Source organism: Malurus melanocephalus, unplaced genomic scaffold, assembly GCF_030028575.1.
Source record: "Malurus melanocephalus ecotype Western Australia unplaced genomic scaffold, MMel_1.1 scaffold_6, whole genome shotgun sequence".
In the NCBI taxonomy this organism is placed as follows: domain Eukaryota; kingdom Metazoa; phylum Chordata; class Aves; order Passeriformes; family Maluridae; genus Malurus; species Malurus melanocephalus.
The window spans coordinates 3143707-3165158 of NW_026623238.1; the positions used below are offsets into that span (position 1 = coordinate 3143707).

Genomic DNA, 21452 nt, shown 5'->3' on the forward strand with positions numbered 1-21452 from the left:
TAATGGAGATGATGCTGTGAACCGTGAACAAATACTCATGACACATTCCCTTTTCTTCTTTCCTTGTGGGTTTCTGTAAAATCTGAACATAGTTAAGTAACTCCCCTTTATTATTTCACGAAAGTAAATATCTCCTTTTTTTGCGTGTTCCCATTGTTTGCTAACCACATTCAGTTCTTTAGGATTTAGGTGACAACAAATTAGATATTGATTCATACACCAGATAGCTAAGTTTCCTGTTAACAATCAGGTAGCACCAGCTACAGTTCTCAAAAAAAGGACTGCAAAGCAGGCAGACCAGTCTTCAGTCTGTGATATAAACTGAACAGAAACCTAGTCTGGAAATTCTGTAGGCTCTGTGGGATGAGGCTTCTTAGCACTGKCAAAAAGGGGTTAAGGAAAACGTGCAAAGAGGTAAACAAAACATAAAACTCAATGGCAGATCACTGCATTTTCTGAGATGCCTGAAACACTCTCTGTATGTCCATGCAGCCATGCCTCCACTCTAAGCATTTGCCTTTCCTTGTTTTTATCAAGTGCTCTGCATGCCACACTGCCATTCATTTCAATAGGCACTGTAAAGTTACAAAATTGGCATCTTATAGTAYATGTTACCATGCAAGTGGTGCAATGCTAAAGCTCGCTACTAAATCTCTGCTGAAAAATGGGCAAATGAAATGCTCTGTTCCAGGCTAGAGGAGATGTACATGTTAAGTTGATTGGTATTGCAGCTTCTTACATCAGCAGCATGGAAATTACATGGTAAGCATAATCCCCATAATGAATGAGGGCTGTCTTCACATAAAGTTAATAAGGTTTGCTTCAGCTAGTCTCAGATGAAAAAAGCAAACCCATTATCAGCCTCCTGGAGCTCCAAATGCAGAGACGAAGCAGAAAGGGAGCAGACCTGGCTGACCTCCACARACAAGAGCAGTCAACAGTCTCTGCRAAAGTCCCATGGGCGTTTTGGCAGTCTGAAACCTACAGGCAGCTGCACAGTAGACACGTAAAGATCTCTCCGAATTTTCTGCAGCCGTGTCCCCTGGTAACTATAGCTGCTGCTTTTCTAACTATGCCTCCTCCTGAGCCCATCTGAGCTCTGAAGTAGAAGCAGAGAGGAAAAGCAAGGAGCCAGTAACTCATGAGGGAGGCAGACTGCAGGACACAGCATTGTGATAAAGCTAGGAAAAAGTCCTTGTACCTTAAAGGTGTATCAACACCTTGGTCTTAACATTGTAAAAATGGAAAGGATGTGGAGATAAGGACAAAAATTCTGGCAGAAAGTGCCAGAACATGGAAAAGTAGGAGAACAGAGGCAAAACCAATATTAGATACAAGAGAAAAGTATGCGCACTCATGAAGTGCTGTCTAAATCTTCAATGGTACTCATTTAACTACATGTGCAAATACCTTTATGATATATGCTGGTGACATGTTCACGTTTTTAGCATATTTAGAAGATGCATCAAATCAGGCAGCATGACACATCAAAGCAGCTTTTACATCTTGTCAAACTGATGAACAGGTAGAAGAATAGCTCAGACAGGTCTGCACCCTTCCATATAGACACTGTTATAAGGAATTATTAATAATTTTTTTCTGCTACTAACTCTACCCAACCGCTTCCTATCTCAGAGCCAAACTTTTACTTTCCACAGGCTCCAGGTAAACGGTCTCTTAGAATGAACTTGGTAACATTCCTAAGACTGTTAGCTGAAACTGAAAGTGTTTTGTTTTCTTGGTGAGATGTTTTGAACTTGCTAGGCACCATGAGGGGTCCATACAATCCACAGCCATGCCTAAAATGTCACCTCTTGTCTAGTTTTCAAATATATACAAATGACCTCATAAATATAAATTCTGTTAAAGAAATATGCTTGTCCTGATCACCCTTTTTTTGTGCAGTGATGTGCCCAGCACTACTGAAGCTATACAACAAAGACAGAAAGAAACAAAAGAAGACACAACTGGATATAAATTCAAGAAAATTACGATGTAGCTCAAGATAATCTAAATATTCTCCTAAAGAGTGCCTTAGATATTTCAGGAGTCTAAGTATCATGCAGCTACAGGGAGACTCAGCCATCTGTGCAGCAGCACCCTAAGCCAGAGTAGCCATTGTATGGTGGTAGTTCAATATGAAAAAATTGAGTAGATGTCAGACATGAGGTTTGAGAGAAGTCACKTAGCCAAGCCTTAAGATGAAACATCCATCCAGCTGCAATAGCAATACACTTATATATTCATCACTAAGGGATAACAGCCATGTTGTTTCTTCTAAGTTGGAAAAAGAACTGATTTATTGCATGAGTTCGATCAAGGGCAAAACTGTGAAATTACTTCCAGCAAAAAGGCGTACAAGGTGTATAATTTCAGGGGCTGAGTAGACTATGAGATTACAAAACGACTGTTTTAACCGGTCTGGGGCAGTCTTGTGAAAACTTCTGGCATACTTAAGCAAGCAATAAAAATACACTGTCTGTGAAAAAAATGTTTTAAGAATACTTACCTTGTCTGTTCTCCTGTGTAATGTTAGTCATACTTCCATCTTCAGCTAAGCCTTGTTCCAAATTTTCTAGTATCTGTAGTGATTTTTTAAAAGTAACCAACATGAGTTTAAATAGCACTATATATTTAATGCAAATTATCTACAACTGACAGTCTATATGTAAACCGATTGATGCAGCAATGCTTCACCTAGGTACAGTTCAAAATTACTGGTTATTACCATAGCTAGATCAATCGCACAAAGTAAGAAAGCCATTGTACTGCAAAAGGATGTTAAGAGTTTGGTTTATGATACTCACAGAACATTAAATGTCAGCACACTCTAGGGTCATAGACATTTTGTTAAGTAAAACAGGAAATACACTTTATCAGAGAATGAACATAATTGACCACAGTGAAAGTCAAACTGTTCTTCTCAGAGRAAGCTACAGTTACCTGACTTCCTCACCCTAAGTATTGGCTTTAGTTTCATGTTTTTGTCTTTAATGAAGTATTCATTTTAATTCTTACTGCAATTTCCTTTGGGTTTATTGCTTCCTTTTACTTACGATAGATTTTGAATAATGTAAATTGTCAGGTGAATGAAACATTTGTTGTTTTATTGAAAGAATGAAAATGTAGATGTAATGAAGCTTGTGTCTGACACTTTTAAAACATGCATGCAAGGCTCCATTTGAAATACAAGTCAACTTTTGTTCTCCTAATTCCATTACAGTTTCTCCAAATTCATTTTCCAGTTCCCACAGATGACACCATTTTTCCCGCTACAGATGTGTAACTTTGCTTGTAGAATGAAGTCTGAGATTTCCTTCAAAAAACTATTAAGGCTACTTGTTGTTTAATCAGCCACTGTGGTTACTCAACGAAGGAAATACAAGGCATGGCCTCTCCTGGGGACTGAGCACACTTCCAAATGAAGAGCTTTCAGCTTCTGGCAGTGTAAGAAGTAACTCTTTTCCAAAACCAACAAAGTATTCCAATTGTGCTCATTGTTTCATAAAGGAGCACTTCAAGTCAACACAGGAAATCCTTGAAAAAGAAAACTGATAGAATTAATTTGGCCTTGGAAAGCTGGTGTTTTCTAGAGCCAGTGAAGATACTCTGTACCTCCACAAAGTCATCTTACGCCASCAATTTTAGATATGTTAAGCTGGAGGAAATTGCCCTCTGAGATACTAAGCCCTTTTTACAAACTAGAGTGAAATTTTGAAGTTCATAAATTTAGCTACAAAGACCTTGAGAGCAAGGAGAGACATACAATGAATGTAGAACATTTACTACCTGCCAGCTGAGCCAGGATTATCTTCCTGGTAAGGACTGTTAGGCCATGATGAATACAATGTAATATGATTTACTGTAAACTTTGGTCACAGAGGGTCACACCAAGCTGCCTTTCCTCAGATTTTGAGAGGCTACGAGCATACGCCAGTGGATGCTGCAGCTTAGCTGACAGGTGGCAATTTATGAGCTGGCAGTGGCACGCCTGCAAGACTGACTCTCAGTCCCACTTTCAAAAGCAGGCCAGCCACGCAGAAATTACTCAGAAAGCAAAGTGCCACATTTCAATGTTAAATGCCTAGTGCATATTAAGACATCTTGTCAGAAATAAACCACATTCTTCTCTCCCACGAATCTAAACATTTTATAATCTACTTTCTGTGGTCTAAAAACCACGATCTTTCTCTTCCCCTACAAAACATCTAGTGCTTGCTTCTCAGATTCAGTAAGGTTCGAAGTTTGTACTCTTGAAATGGCATAAACACAACACAGGAGACATGGAGACATGCTGTCTTGTTTAAAAAGACAATATATTTCTCTGAAAATATGCTCACTAACATAATAAAAAAGGAAATAATTAGATATTAGAATACAATTAGAGTATTACATTAACCATTCTGTGACATTACTTGGGGATATCTAGCCATCACCTCAAGCTCAACGTAATTAAAACAGAGCGCAGTGATTATTTGAGGCTAATTGTTTTATTCCCTAGGTTTATCTCTCTTTTGCCCTTCTTAAGTGCAAAAACATCACCTACAGTTTTCCAATATTCGGGCATCTCCCCATTTTCCAAGAATTGTTTAATAGTAACATTAATGATTCTGTCAGTTCTTTGGTTTAGGTTATTGGGGTTAGTAGACATGAAGTATTTAGCTGGCAAACTGTTTATTCTCACAGTATCACATGACATAGCTCTAACCATCCATGTTTACATTATGAAGAAAAATGTGATTGAACAGTTCTACCATTTAATCAGTTTTACATATGACCTATGCTTTTTTCTTGTTTTCAAAGATTTATAAATGCACACTCATTAGTTTCACTGGCTAGTACTACCTCCCTGAGTCTTCTCTTTCATTCCCTATATATTGCGTGTATGTTGGAATTACTAATATATGCATTCCACCACTTTGCCTTTTCTGGTGTTTCTTGAACTGGTTTTTTCTTTGGGTACTCAGACTGTATAAGAGTTATAAGAGTGTAAGAGTTCTTATACTTTTTTTGAACTTAACAAACAAGGTGTCAAGACAAATATCCTGTAGACTGATAAAATGTATGAAAACCAGAAAAGTTATGTTACCTTAGCAACTAGAGGCTGAATGAAAATAAAATCCCAAAATAATCAGTACCTAAGAGACTGAAAAGTTCACCAATTTGGAAGTAAAAGAGAAGACCAGGAGATATGAAAAGTGTGTATGAAAATTACAGGGAGGAACATAACTACTCATGAAGAAGAGTGGTGGAACTACAGAAGGTGTGGCTGATGGACAAACGGCACTAARTATTTTAACAAGTCTTGCAGAACCACTTGCAGAGGCTTTTTTAGAAAGCAAGATTGTTAAACCACTAGCCACTGCTTCACCAACCTGGCAGAAGAGCCCAGTATGGCTCTGGCACTTGAGGGATTAGGGTTTAAAAATGAAATCTATTATACTATAAGATGTGTACATTTCCASGAGCTCCCCTCAAACATCTAGGAAGCATAGCTACAAACAAGGGAGAAGTTCAGATTTAGCCTGACAGTTGTCCTTTTCACATTTTGGTCTCCAGGTAAGCATTTTTTAGCATGTCCTCAGCACTATTAGTACTAAAGTGATCATGCTTATGTTTTTAAATGAACACTTGAACAAACCCTTTTGTGATTTAAGTTACTATTATTGCCTGGCTATTCAGGGACCATTTATTCAAGGCGGACTTAGAGATGCAACAACTCATTGATGCAGTTCATGTTGGGAAAACAAGGATTAACACAGAGACACTAACAAAAGATTCCTTCTCCAGAATATAACACGCATTTGGCACTGCAGATAATTTCTTTCCCGGATGTTGTATGTATAGAAGAAGATGCAAAATTTCTAACCATATCTTGATTAGACATTTGCAGAAATACTGGAAAAGATAAAAAAAATTATTGTGGGAAAAAATATATATGGAAAAATATATACAGGAAATAAAAAAAAAAAAAAAAAAAAAGAAAATTGCACCCAACCTCCAATCCTGCTTCAGGTGCCAGAACTATGTAAGTAGATAAAGGCTGGAAAGACCAAATAACCAAAATAAATACAGTTCCATCTTTAAGTGGAATGGTTAATCTAGAGATGACAAGTGTCTGTAGATTAGATACAACAAAAAGCAATAAAGAATTTAGCAGATTAAAAGTAAGTATTGGATAGGAAAAAAACCCACCGTTAAATTAAGGAAGAGAAATGAAATAAAAAGACAGATTTTCTTATGATCAGAATGCATTAACATTAGCCTGGAATAACCTCCCAGGGSATGTGGCCTCAGCACCATAGGATGGCTCATTAAAAACTACAAAACAACCTTGCATTGCAGAGAGACAGATTAGGTGAGCTAATAGGGCTTTTCTTTCTTCTAGCTTTTATGACTCCAAGATCATCTCATTTACATAATGACAATTCCTATGCCCTTCTGTAAATACAGATGACCAAAGATTATTTTTCCACTTTTTAAAACAGGGAGGTAAAACATTAGAGGCTTTTGGTTGAAAGCTCCCCAATTAATTCTGTTATAACCCAAATGGTTCCCAAGTGTCACATACAAATATTAAGACTAATGAGTGTACATCCTTTATGTTATTTTCTTGGTTATGCCATRGGTTTTTATAAATATTAGAACCATATTCTTGAACATTCCAGTTGAGATTGCAATTGTTAGAGAAACAGTATTCTATAAAAAAATCAAAACATATATAAACAATTTACCAGCCTGCCCTGACTTCAGATGGTTCAATTACCACCAATTTACAATTGTCTTTTAAAAACAGTTATCTTTACAAGCTCTCCTTTTTCACACTTTTGTTTCTACAGTTGTCTTTGACTTGCTCCAAAATCCAAGGTACTTAAAGTAATTTGCAGTGAGGTATCTAGAATAATTGATCAGAAATATTTCCAAGAAGGGTGTTTTATTTGTTTGTAGTTATCTGTGTAGTGTTCTTTTAAAAGAAGCATCCATCAGCACATACAAGAGCTTGTCCTGGCTACTGTTTCCTGGCTCTAGTGGAGGAAGCAGAACCAAAGGGATATTGTTGTCTTTCTTGCTGCAATTGAACACACTGACCCAGAGGAATCCTTACAAATTTGGACACAGGAAGGCAAAGGTAAAGAGGTAGCAGTCTCAGAACCACACACAGTGCAGAGAACAGGAGACTCCTCAGAAGAGCTTGTGGAAGATGGAAGAGCCAGCCTCAAAGCAGCTTTCTCCAAGAGTATAAAGGATAATAGAATTTGTAGTGACCTAGGTCACTAGCAATTGATGRACTGAGAACATAAGTAAGGACAGCTGTTCTTCAAGAACTTGGTGGCCAGGGAAACATGTACACATTAATCTGTATTTCCTCCTTTATTTCTATTTCATCATCTCTACCACACTCAGTTTTCCTTATTTAAACAAGTAATCAGCTAGTTCATGTTCAAATAAAATCTTGTATTATAGTTTAAAAGCTTCCTTGGTACACCGAGTATGTTCTAAGGATATGCACTTGAAGACAAACAGCAGAGGCAGAGCAACCTCAAGGTTGATGACTTAAAGGTCCTCTACAAGGGAGTGTCTGGRTAGGGAGGAAGTTAAATTTCCTTTTCTTTCATTCCTCTATTCAGCAACAATCTTAATTCTGCAGAGAATCATGGCTGATCACACTGTAACTGAGATATGGCCATGTCAATCAAGTTTGCCAGATGGCTGATGAACACCCTCCTAAGCAGTCACTCCCTTGTTCACATTCATAGATTTTTCTCTCTTTGTTAAAAGATTAAGRAACTTAGAAACCAGTTCAGTTTTGGAAGCCAGTGGCACCATCATGACTGAGAGCAGACAGTGCAGCTCTWAATGCCAGATTGTGTAAACCTGAGACATGAAACAGTCATCTGCTGCAGACTGAGGCAGGCAAATGTTAATAAAAGCACCATGAAAACCTGCAATAGAGGTGCATGGCATTTCCTAGAAGAACAGAACTCCTTCAAATTGAGGACTGTTTATGAAGAAGGGGGATGGAGAGAACAGCTGGCCAGTGATATCACATGAGAGATAACAGCAGTCATCAAATGCTAAGAAGTAGCACTTCTTGGCCAAATTAGATCTATCCCTCAACTGTTTCCAAATAAATTCTTTCAAATTTTATAACAAATGGCATTTTCACCTCTTATTACCTAAATAATTTATTTTTTCAACTCATAATACAAAGAGCTGGACTTTTTACTGAAACCATCAGGTTATCCTAGACATTACTGTGTTAGAAGAAAGTTGCTTTCATATACCCAAGGCCATTATAGCRATATAATAGGCAATTATCAAATCCCTTCACTTCCCTCACCCAAGTTATTTTAAGGAGTAAATATAGGAAACTTCAAGCAATAATGAAAATGAAAAGTAATCACATGAATTTATCTTACATATAGTTTTGAACTTTTAAGTGTCATAGATAAAGCAATAATAATGCATTTCTTCCAGTTTACCACATTGCAAAAWTCATGGTCACTGGTGCATTAGACTACTCGGAAAGGATTTCTGTAAAAAAAAACATTTAAGGACGAATGCTTATGGTCAGGGTTGGTGGGCTTAGTGGATAGTTAGTGCTCACCTTAATTCCAATTTCAGCACTGASAAATCCCATGTTATAACTTAGGCCATAATTTTATATTATAGCACTTGACAAACAAAACAAAAACCCCAACCAAACTCAGCCRTCATATTTATATTCCCAAGTGACTTCTTGCTTCCAAATCCACTGATTTGGACTATATCTGAAGGATGAAGGTCATTAACAACTGTTTTCAGCATGCTGGCTAGGGCTGAGTGAGGGAAAGAAATCTCTCCTTTTTGCCCTTAAACACATCTGCTTACTGTGCTCCACAACTTGTCTGGCAAAAGCATGAAAGTTGTACTCTGTTCTCCTCTGTTGAGCCAGAGCTACCACACAGGAGAGAAGGATACTTATTAAAATGGAAGAGCACTTCATTACTTTTAATGGCAAATTCCTTATTTGTACCAAGATGGAGTATAAAATTTCATAATTGAAACTTAATATTCTTTATAAGCACAATAAAATTTATTTCTTAAACATTAAGAAATGTTAGTGCCTAGAGGTGCTGTTACCTTGGCGCAGATTATCTTCATACTATGCAGTCTGTCAAGGGATTCCTGAGGATTTCCTAAGTACTGAGGAAGTTCAGCATGCAAAATCCGCATGGAGAAAGGAACCATGGAACCTAGAAACACAATAATTTTCTTAAGTGCATTTGCTGTAATAATCAGTTTTTGATTTGCCTACATTAGAAAAGGTGTATCTCACTAGTGTTTAAATCACAAAGCCAGTTTTGCCTTCCTATCTTTTTCCTCTCCTGAGAAAAAAACGTGAAAGATGAGAAAAAAACAAACCTCAGCTGTATCATGTGACATGCTTAAAATGTTGTAAATAGGCCATAACCAAGATGGAAAGAAGAAGGGGCAMCTAATTCCAATTTTCAAAAACAAATTGTGCAGGGAAGTATAGTTCATTAAAGATTTTTATAAACTAATTAAAATGAAGGATTAAAAAAAAGAGGTTTATTCAGGTTGTACCTACAACGTTACTACCAGCATTTAATAACTATGCWTATTTTGCAACCAATGCAGAAGAAATAAGATGAAATTACTGGCCTTCAAAATATGCTTGTGAAAGTGTTATCTAACTAGGGCATATGAAACATTTTGGCATATTTTTGTGTAAATTCTGGTTCACTCAAAAGTCAAAGAATAGGGAATTTTTATCAATATTTAGGGAGAAAAAGGAATGTCTTCCTTTTCATACTAATTTACTACTACTACTACTACTACTACTACTACTGCCACTACTGCTACTACTACTACTACTACTGTTGTTATTGCTATTGCTGTTATTATTATTACCATTATTATAATATTTGCCAAAGACCTCATTCTCTGAGCTTATGGGCATCCCAGCTGACTTCACAGGCAGTTCCAGCAGCTTACCCGARTCCTAACTTGTGCAACATCTTGTTTTCAGGTAACTCATAATTCTGATACACAGACAACAATACTGAACATAAACTAAACATCACTAGTGAAACCAAGTCAGAGCTGSCATAATGGGGATATAGGCCCTGCAAAATGCCATGTTACATTTCTACTATTTTAACRTGTACATATGCTATACACATATTCTAAGGGGATTTCCCTCTCAAGTCACCTCTTGCCTCATCTTTTCTCAAAAACAGGACTCAGGAGCTTTCTAAATAGATTTTTGCACCTGTTTTTAACAGGCTTGTATGTCAAAAAGGTAAATGCTATACGAATGAGTCACTGCCTCTAGACATTTTTTTAAAGGTTGATAAAATTTTAATCACAACATTCACTAATTATGACCTTCACACTAAGCCACTTACATCTACATAAATTCTCTCTTGCTGATGCTAACTATTCCCCATGGCTTCCCTGACTGCTGTTTTCCTGTAATGGACATACAAATTAGTTTCATGAATCATCATATATGGAAAAAACATCATATATGGAAAAAAACACTAAGAAAATAGAACTGCCTTTGAAATTCTATTAAGAAACATGTAGAACTTGATTCAGCCAGTAACAAAAGATGTGAAATATTTTATGTATGTATTCTGAATAGTACCTAGCATGACAAAAGATACACAGTCAGTGTAAGTGGCAAACAACAGCAAAAAGGAAGTTGAAAATAAATTAAGAGAAAAATAATTTAAGAGAAAGAGAAAATAATTAAAGAGAAATAAGAGAAAATAATTTAAGAGAAAAATGTGCCAAAACACCAGAGAAAAATTGCTTTGTAGACATGTTGCAAACTCCACTGCAAACCTATGGAAGCGAATCTGAGCTCCAGCTGATTCTATCTCTACCACCTCTCTGGTGACCAAATTCTAACTCCACAATCCTACAGTAATCCTGCCAAAAAAATGCAGTGCCTAAAACCAAATAGTTTGGTACTTTGTTTTAGAGAAAGTAGTCTTAATTTACTGCTGATGTACCTTCTGCTGCACTCAATGGGATTTCTGAGGCAAAGGTAAAAAAAAAAAATTGTAAAGCAGAAAGAATCTAAAGTTTTAGCAATGTTTTGGTTAATGACTGTTGCAGYATTGTCAATTCCGAACAAGTTCGTATCTTTACATCCTCTTGTGAAATGCAAGAAAAGGTCAATGCAATAAACACTCATAAGAAAACTGGAATTTGTACTAGAATAGCTCAATATACAAATAGGTACTTAATGGAGTGCAGATGAAACATCTCATATTATCAATTTTTATAAAAGTTAAATAATGTTTTGTAAAACAGTTTTTTGGAATTCTGTATTTTGTAAAGTATTAATCTTGTGTATCGCTGAGTGAAACCACTCTACTACAAGCCCTATGAGGGGAAGAAAGAATAACCCACTMCCAATCTACATCAACTGAAGTGGTGTCAGAGTATGTCAGAATGATGAATGCGACTCCAGGTCAACTTAAGACTCCCTAAGAATCTGATTTATTTCCTATCACAACTAAGTCCTCAGTTGTAACAGGCATTCAGAACTATATTACTTCAAAATATACTTTATGGATGTATTATTTCTCAACTACTTAGTATTTCCTTCATAGCTTATGAAGGAAAAAGCATTCCAGTGGGATCCTCAGTAGTACATCAAGTGTGATGACAGATCTCATACACAAAAATCAGAAGAAATCTGGTCCAGGGTGTAAGGCTAGTTACTTAAAGAATTTTCAAACCAGAATTTGTAATTCAATTTCTCACTGGAGGATATAAAACTCTAGCATCTGTTTCTTCTCTTTCTTTTTGAAACTTTTGATATAAGTAGAAAAAAWTTTACTGTAAACATCCAGCAAATCCATCCAATGAATTTCTGTTACTTACAGTTTATTAAACAGGCTGCTAACTTTATTTAAAATATCAGAAATCCTCTTTCTACCCTCTTCCACAGTTTCCTTGTAATCCTTCTGAATAGCAGATGTGGTTTTTTTTTTTTTTTGGAAGAAAGCACAAAACTGTACACATGCTCTCATATAAATGTGACAAATGAGGAAAGGAGAAGAGAAATGCCCTTTCATCACTGGTAAGGGTTTCTTAGGTGTCCATGTAAAGAGTATTATGTGACTTCAGGTCAAATCAGATACACAAATTGCTCATAAAAAACTTGCAGCACTTATGCAAGCCASTCATCCAAATACAGACCTTAAATACTCTGCTCACAAAATACTAACTCTTGAGATTTTTGGTCAATTGCCTTTTCCCAGATATGCTCCTGTCTACACGTAACCTTCTCTTTAGTTAAAATATGAGGTATGGATAAGGTATCTAATTCAGTTCCTACAGTAATAAACTGATTTTCTGGTTAAAAAAAAAAAAGGCCATAAATTTACTTMGATTTGGTAAAGTTTTCAATGTGTGCTACTTATATAAGGTGCTAATACAATTTATATTCACTTCTCAAAAAGAAAAGCATTGCAATAATAGAAAATGCATGCAAAGAGATCTGTCCACCAACATAATTCTGTAACTGATTATCATCTGTGAAAATAACTGACAAGAGTTGAGACTTTAAAAAGGCAAAAGAGATTTTCAGAAAWCACTGGGAAGAAGTAAATGACATCTGTTGATAACTCAAAGAGATCAATAATAATAGTGTCAGGAAGGTCTGAAAGACAGGTTGTAGAATTTGGAGTACAAAATTTAATGAAAAAAAAAAGATTAGCACGGGAAAAAAAAACTATACTTCCCTTAATGAATACACTTACATTGGGAAAAAAAAACCAAAACAAGAAAGTCTGACTGCATTAACACTCAGCTGTAACAGAAATAATACATGTGCTCATGTGCTTCTTAGACTAAGGATTACATTATCTTGTCTGAAAAGTTTCACCTACTCACTGTCAGGCCACATACTTATTGCATGCAGGGAACGACATATTTCTTTGTAACAGGTTTCTATATAAGCAGGCATATATATATATATATATATATATATATATATATATGTATATATATATAAAATAAAAGTACATAGTCCTGTGATATTACACTAGGGATAAGGAAATTTTATATAAACATTTAATTTATCACATACTCTCTTTTGCAAAACTACTTGGAATCAAACCTGCATACTCCATTGTATTTCACCCAGTACTGAATTTAACAGGGCAACATGTCAAAGAAGTATTTAAAACAAACAACATATCCTTTAATTAAAATGTTTAGTTAAAAGCACAGGAGAATGAATTTTGCTCTCTACTTCATGCTTCAGATTTCTWCAGTAATGTCCTCTTACACAGTAAAACTATGCCAGCTAAGCTTAGATAATTTCCACGAAAGCAATACCCTGCAATTACTGCTATATATTGAAATTTTATTTTTAAGTTAAATAGGTCTTATTCTAGCTTGATGTTTTACAGTTGACCTCTGTTGCTCCTCCTTAGGGGTTTCATAATAATATATAAAAAATTCATAATGGAAAATGGTTTAATTTTAAGACAATTTTCTTAGCAATCACTTTTAAATACACTGGAAGGGTTTTTTTCCCAAAGGATGTGATTTTTGATTGTCACTTCCACATGAATTAACCTCACTCGTATGTATATATATATATGTATTATCAGCATACAAAAGGCAAAACTTAAAAGTAAAAAAAGGTCTGATGAAAGGAAAATGGATATTATGAAAATATAGGAACAGATGGAATAAAGAGTAAGATCAGGTAGAATTTTCTAAGACCACAGATTTCAATTTTTATTTCTTYATGAACAGCTGCACATTTTCATAACTGTCAAAACATAAACATCACCTCACGTCAATCAAATTCGAACTGCAGCCCTTTTGGAGCAGGAAAGAGTATTCCAATGACCAGCCATTTTATCTTTGTATTTTCTTGTTGCAAACCAGTAACCAGAAATGCTTTCTGATCCGCCTTCTATAGCTTGTTCAACAAATCTTAAATGCCGAAAAGCAACAGAAGGGCAGATTTCCAATTATTTAAAGGACAAAATGGGATTTTATAACAATAAGAAAACCCAAACCAAAACAAAAGAAACAATTCCTTTCTTCACTGAGTAAGAGAAATACACAAAATTCAATTTCTGAAAAATATTCTGCTTTATACATATATATATTTACATAAAGAAATGTGTATCCTTGCCTTTATATACACAAACATACTTCCACCAACAGTGGATTTGTATAATTTATAAAGTTTTTTAAAGGGGTAAYGTAGTAACTTCAAACCCTAGCTTTGCTATAATTTAAAAATACACTTAAAAAGCCCAGYTCAGTGGACTACTTTCCAAGTTTTTGTTCATTATTTTCAATCCAGAGAGACTGGAAGAAGAAGAAATAGGAGCCTAAATGTTTGTAACTGTTAACATTAAAAAAATATTTTGAAAATTTTATCTGAAATTTTACGTTTACATATACTTCATAATTTAACTTGCACATGACTTTAGAACAGATAGTCTGAATCTGATCTGGTTTTAAAAGATTTCAAAAATACTTTTTCAGTAACCTGGAGTTACTTGCATTGAAGAAAGGAAAACAAGAAAAAGGATGCAGGAAAACTTTACAACAATTGTCCTGTAGCAAAGAGATCACCCTAAATATTACCTACAGATAAGTGTAATAAGGCAGAATTTAAAATGTAGTTACTTGTTCATAGTACTAAGGAAACTTGTATAAAGCTAGTACTGTCTACAATGAGACTATGTAGCCTTGGGAAACAATGCACAATTAAATATTTTAGCAGTACTCTAGCCCCTTAGAATTACAGATACATTTCTTAACTAAAATATCTGTATCATTTCAGAAAAATTTCTATTCTCATGTCTGAGTAGTCTGAATAACCAGCTGGAACCACAACATTTGAGTGGTATTTATTCAAGTTGTATTAGCTGTTTTTACAGGTAGAAGGCAGCTCTAGGAAGGAAAGGAAAGAAGGAAGCAACAGAACAGTAAATTTAAAGAGGCAGTAGAGGTGTACACAATTATGAAAATAAAATAATGGGCAAACTGCTAGAGGTTTTTAATATGCTTTTTTACTGCCAACGTGAACTTGAATGAGGAACTTCCCAAGCAACTGTCAAGTCTGAATTAGTCTGACATGAGAGTGTTAATTTCAGACTTTATTTGTGATAACACAGGAGAAAAAAGAACAGTACCATGTGTAACAATGAAGGGACATATTTTTTCTGCTTTCCTGAAAAATTTATTAACAAAGACGAGCACTTACTATGATGTAATTTCTTTAGTGTGTGCACTTCTCCTCTTATATTTGTTTTTACATTGATTACTTCCTTTTGTCTCTCAGYCTACCACATTATTATTTTTTTCTGCACACCACTTCATATTCTGCCAGTTATCCCACTAATTGAAATCTGATGAGGGTGAAAAAAGGGTMATTTATTTCTAGCATCATCAAACCCCACAAATTGAAAAAAAAACAACAAAAAGGAAGCTTGAGCCAGCCTGCCTCCTACTAGCATAGACAAGTAGAAGAGAAAAAGAAAGGAAGACAGTAAACTCAAAATGGCCAAAACACCACTGTAGAGGCATCACATGGAGGAGRTAATTTCCCCAATCCAAGTCTGTCCTTAGTTATGGCATAGGCTGACATTCAGTAATAGACCTAAGCTTCAGGCAGGCCTTGGAGCAGTACCTAGTCCTCAGCACTATACACAGTCCAGATGCCTGTAAAATGTCTTTTGTGGGTATTAGAGAAATATTCTGGCTAAGTATTTTCCTAGTTAACACTATCTCTRTATCAACAGGCATAAACCAAGTTTCTCATTACAAATTTTGCTATTTTATAAGCTTACTAAATCTAAAAACAATTATTACTGTTTACCTTAGACATCAGCACTGAACTTGTTAACAACATGGGTTAGAGTGACAGTTCTAGACCACGTATGATTCCTTTAGAACAACTGGAATTTCAAAACTGAAGAAACAAATTAAGACCACTGCTTGAGTAACTAAGGACACACTAAAARCGAAAACACACACAAATATTTTTTTATCCATTTTTTAATATATAGGGTCATAAAAGTATCACTAGTGAAAAATGCTAAAGCAGTTGTGATGTCTAGACTCAGACTCACAGGAAAAAAAGATATATTTTATATATATTGAAATTTTTTAAACTATCACTATCCATCCAGAAGTGCCATCGTATTGCAGTACACTCTAGTGTATTCCCTAGAGTCACAACACAGCCACACTTTTAAAAACCTTGTGTTAAAATTAAAACCAGAGCTCAAGGGGAGGTCTACAATATGAAATAAGTTTCTAGAACACATACAACTAGCCAAAGGATAATGAAAGCCAAAGGATATTTATTGCCATGCTCCTTATTTAGGCCCTTTCCACCAGAGAACAGAAGACTGATTTCATTTAGAGAACATAGATGATGCTGTTATCATCACAAGGAGAATGAAAAGGGGAAAGGGAAAAGAAACCCCACCCCAYGTTACATAAACTTCTGATCAGGAGAACACAAGTCAAATTTTCACTTATGCATAGCTTATTTTTTTCCACCTTTGTAATGGAAAATAAATTATTCTCAAGTTTTGCAGCTTTAGAAGCCTGATTTTGGTAGCATTAACTTTTCTGCTCTATTAACCAGAAACAAGACCAAATTACCTCATCAAATAATGAAATAGCATTTTAATGTTCCAYTTTAATTGTTGGCTTTCACACATTCAGAAACACACAACAAGTCCAATGGAAAGAACTCAGGTCAGGCCATCTATCATATGAGAGTTTATGAAACAGCACAAGGAACATAGACACAAATTATATGAATAAAAGTGTGTCAGACAGAAAATTTAAAGTTAAAACCCTTAAAAAATCCAGAAATCTATTAGTCATGAGACTGATGACAAAAATTCAGCCTTATATATCCCATACAGTGCAATGAAGATGTGCAGGGAACAATCATCTGAAACAAGAGTTCTTAACCTAAGAACCTACCTATTATGAAACAAAAAAAATTATGTACAAAATTTGGACTTTTTAGCTTCTTCACACAGATGAATTTAAAAGAAATAAATCCCTAACTGAGGAATTATAAGATTTTACTAGAAAGTGACAATGGTTTGCTCTMTGCCCCTTACCAAACAGGAATGATCCAAGAGTGCCTTAACCAACTCCATTGGCTGACACAAGGATCCGAGCAGAATCGACCCCTGAGAGGCTGCACACCTCCAGGCAATGCAGACAACTAAACAAAGAGCCCGGGGAAAACAGGAAAGGAAGATTCCAGAAAGACTAGATCTTAAAGACATGATAAAGTCAACAATAATGGGATCAATAAAYAGCATGGCTGCAAATGCCATACAAAATATGAGGATGAAATGGTAATTACTAGTGCTGCTGAAAGGGAAACAGCTTTAGGTGAGTTTCAGAGGGAAATTAAGAGGGAAATTAAATTAATGTTAAGTTAAATTAATGTAAAAGCATATTTAACTCTTCAGTTACTTGTAACTTAAATTCTTTGACATACATTTCTCAGAGATTAACGGATGAGGGGCTACTCTCACTGCTCTAAGAAATTATGAACTTGCCCTACTTCAAGCACAAAACCCAGAAAAATTTCTAATGTATTATTTTTTTTAATGAATATTCTGAATACAAAGAAATTACACAAAACATCGTCTCTATGACAATTAATGGGTACATTATTTATCTCTACACTCTCATTTCTTAAATTGACTTTTAAGTGCTTACTCCATTTATATACCATGAATCAAAATTAAAATGTTGAAATAAACCCCTTTCTTTTATGCTTGTTACACCACAAAATGATACACAAAATTGCCAAATAGCAGTGGATTGTGTATTCACGCTAATATATTTCAACCAAAATATAGGAATGATTTATCTGTATTTTATTATTTAAATTAGCTGGTTAACAATGCATGTATACTAAATTTCTTTATCCATAATTCAGCAAAGCGTAGTTTAGTGCTAGACAGAAAAGAATTGCTTTTGCTCTCCTACATCCCCACAAATGGCATTTCTCTCTCCTCAAAACTACGTAAGGAATGTTTGACAGCTGCTCCCACATCCTAATCATGCTGTATTTATATGAGATATCTACAACTATCAGGTTAGCTCCATCCAACCTTGATCCTGTTTTCCTTACACATGATCAGATTACGGTCCCAGTTGGTACATTCAATTGTAAAAAATGAATTGAGGCACATAATTATGAAATAAACTATCTTCCTTAACATCACCTATCTTTACCATCAATATCCTCACAACTTGTATGAAACAGCCACAGTGGTTGAGTTACTGCTCCAGGATCCAAAGCTCAGTCACAGGACAGGTGCCTGCAACACCCGGCCAGACTGTCCGGAACTGCTGSTACCTGCATCATCTGTGACATGAGGACTCAAGTGCCTCAAATATTGACATGACCTGCAAGGATTTTTCTTAGACAAAATAGCTTATTTTTAATATTGAAAAAGATGTGGAAACATACATATGGCCTGTGGAAGACTACTATTCCTGTGCAGCACTGTATCATGTGCAGAGCTGCCCAAAGAAAAGCAGGTCCAAAAAGCYGTCCAACCTGATGACCAGGGCCAAGGTCAGAGGGAGTTGTTCTAGGCAGCCCACATTGGCCTTGCTGGGGTGCAACTGATCTTTTGCATCACAAGACAAAATAATCTGCAAAAAATCGTGAACTTTCTGACACCAACATCCCTTTCTCAGCAACATCAAATCTCCTACCTTTCTAGGTTACCCCATCAAGACACCTAGAATCTCATGTAAAACAGACTGTAATTTTTCAGAATGGCACTGCCCATAACAACTGTTCCTTACAAATGTTCTATTACACTCTGTGGTTCAAATATGAAAGCCAAAGGACATTAAGAACACTCAGTAGTATACTTGCATCAGAAAATTATTCTTTTCTAAATAACAGATTTAAAAAAAATCAAAATAGCCTGAATGAGTACAAGACTATTCTTAACAATAGCAATTTTTCAAATCCAGACTTCTGGAGTGCTAAAATACCCTGCGCAGTCTAACTATGTGTTTARCCTATGGGCTGTCTGGAGACGTAGGAAGTAGTGCATTTGTAACTTCAGATAAACCGCTTATAAAGAATGGAGGCTGGTGGTGGGTTTTTTTTTTTCAATAATGGGATACATAGTAAACTGTGATTTTTACTTACTTTCAATTAGTTAGCAAATAATATTACGTTTAATCATGTTTCAGTTAAGGAGAATTATCAACTTTGTTCTAGATTTAAACTTGGTTTTTTTTAATCCTAGAAACCAGGAAGTAACACCTGCTGTAGCATGTGTGCATGGGCATGCAAGTGTTAAAAATAGCACAGTGATAGTACCTGGATGAACTTAAGAGAAAAAGCATAGAGTCTGTTTCAAAAAACTCTGTTATGATCTCACAAGTTTTTTTCCGGGTAAAATGAACTGTTCAAGTTTGCAGTTCTTAATTGCAGTATCATAGAACTAAACAATTATATTTACTTGTTAAAAATATTCCTTTGTAGCAGCATCACGAAATACTCTCCCCAGCTACATTGTTCTACCTGTTGTTACTCCTCATTGCTACCTCCACAATGCAAGCAATACTTTAATGTACTAATCTATCATGTTATCTTGGGAAAAAAGCAAACCAAAACCAACATAATCAAAAGTTCTCCAATGTTTTAAGCTTAAAAACCCCTTGAATCCAACTAATATTTTATAATGACTGGTAAAAATGACAAATATAAAAACCATTTTATAAATCAAGTGTTTTACCTTTACGTCCAGGGTACACATGAGGGTAATATTCATAATAAAGATCAGGCTGGTCTAAGTTTCCAAATGGTTCAAATTCCATTTCTGCATTTTGGAATAGATTCAGTTTTACCAGCAGTGCTAGCCTCACAAACCACAGCTAAAAATTAATAGATAGGAAAAAAGGGAAAGACAAGGTCTGTTATTAGCATCAATCAAAAGCCACATCCAATACAACTGCAACTTTTCAACTTTTCTGATAGAAGCTGAGTAAAGAGTGTCCATGTTACTGAAAAGAGTCAGGAGTTATATTTACATTCTCTTTTACAAAATACTTTTCTTTCTTAATGATCAAATCATTAAATGAAATATAGAGGATTGATGTTTAATTTTTAGTAAAAGTACTAAGATTTTGAAGATGAAGTTTAAATACTAGCCTGCTTCAAAATTGGAACATGTCTCTTTAAAATGAGTTAGCATGTACAAATTATCAATCTGGTATTTTAACTGTTTTTTCAATTTTAGGGAATTCTTAAAATCTTTTGGTGAAACACCATGAGCTTTATAATTACCAAAATTAAAAACATGATTTCTCTCATCAGGTCACATTTGATTCATTTGAAATATTTTATTAATTTGGATTCTTATTTTCTTAGCAACATGAAACACATTTCCAATATTTGGAATCTTACTACAAAGTTCACAACCTAGATAGTTCCATGAACTTTAGCAGAGTGAGTCTTTCAAAACAGCAAAACATATTACATTTTACTAGTGCAAAAACCTTCACAAACATACAAACAAATTTAAAACAAACTCAGTTTTATATGAAGGTCTATTTTACATAAGCAAACAGAAAAAGCGATTGGCTAAAATACTTAAATAAGTTCAGTTTCTCTGTTACAACTAGGAAAAGGAGTTTGAACATGTTAAAAAAAATGCCACTATGAATACTGCTGGAAAAAAGAGACAAGGGCATACCTTCAAACATACCTGTAAAGAATCTGTTGTATGGCTAGCAGGTAGTCCACTTTTTTTATAGCCTTGACCATGCGCAGTTAGCAGCCGCCCACACAAGTCAACTGCTGCCCTCCAGTTTTTACTGCTCTGGGAAGAAGAAAAGAATAAGTAGCAAAATCATAAAGTCCCTAAAACACACAACTGCTTATTTTGCCTGCAGCAGTGACATGTACCCATCAGTAATAATGACAAGGTCAGGAGAGCTGGACAGTGAGAAGCAGAGTGTCATTTGTCAAAGCTGCATGTCTAATTAAGCAAAAAGGGAAATCAAGCATTAATATCACCAGATCAAAAAAAAAAAAGAATATACAAAACCATATGGAATTCTAAACTTAAAGTTATACCATGTTTGACTATATAAATGAATATACTGTAACATTCACAACTTTGTTTTCTTCTAAAAAAAGGAAAAAAGATTTGCCAGCTGTATATTATCAATAATACCCGAGTTGCTCTACGGTCATAAAGTATTTAATGCCTATTCCTATCTCACTGACTTGAGAATTTCAGATCATAACCCGTAGTACAGTTCATTTAATGAAAATAAACTTTGCTAACATTGTCTGGGATACAAAATTCCTATTGATCAAAAAAAAAAAAAAAGAACAAAAATTTTTTTTTTGTAAAAAAAAGTGAGGACAACGA

At 35.1% G+C, this 21452-nt stretch overlaps 1 protein-coding gene across 2 annotated transcripts in view; it reads right to left on the reverse strand.

Annotated features, from left to right (window-relative positions):
* TRAPPC12 (trafficking protein particle complex subunit 12) overlaps nucleotides 1–21452 on the reverse strand; it is a 49174-nt gene that overhangs the window by 16471 nt on the left and 11251 nt on the right. For both annotated transcript variants that reach the window (XM_057371780.1, XM_057371790.1), the window contains exons 4-7: nucleotides 20781–20894; nucleotides 19809–19947; nucleotides 9124–9236; nucleotides 2510–2582 (exon numbers count right to left, since the gene is read on the reverse strand). In XM_057371780.1, coding sequence (XP_057227763.1) covers nucleotides 2510–2582; nucleotides 9124–9236; nucleotides 19809–19947; nucleotides 20781–20894 — 439 coding nt within the window. The remainder of the gene's footprint in view (nucleotides 1–2509; nucleotides 2583–9123; nucleotides 9237–19808; nucleotides 19948–20780; nucleotides 20895–21452) is intronic.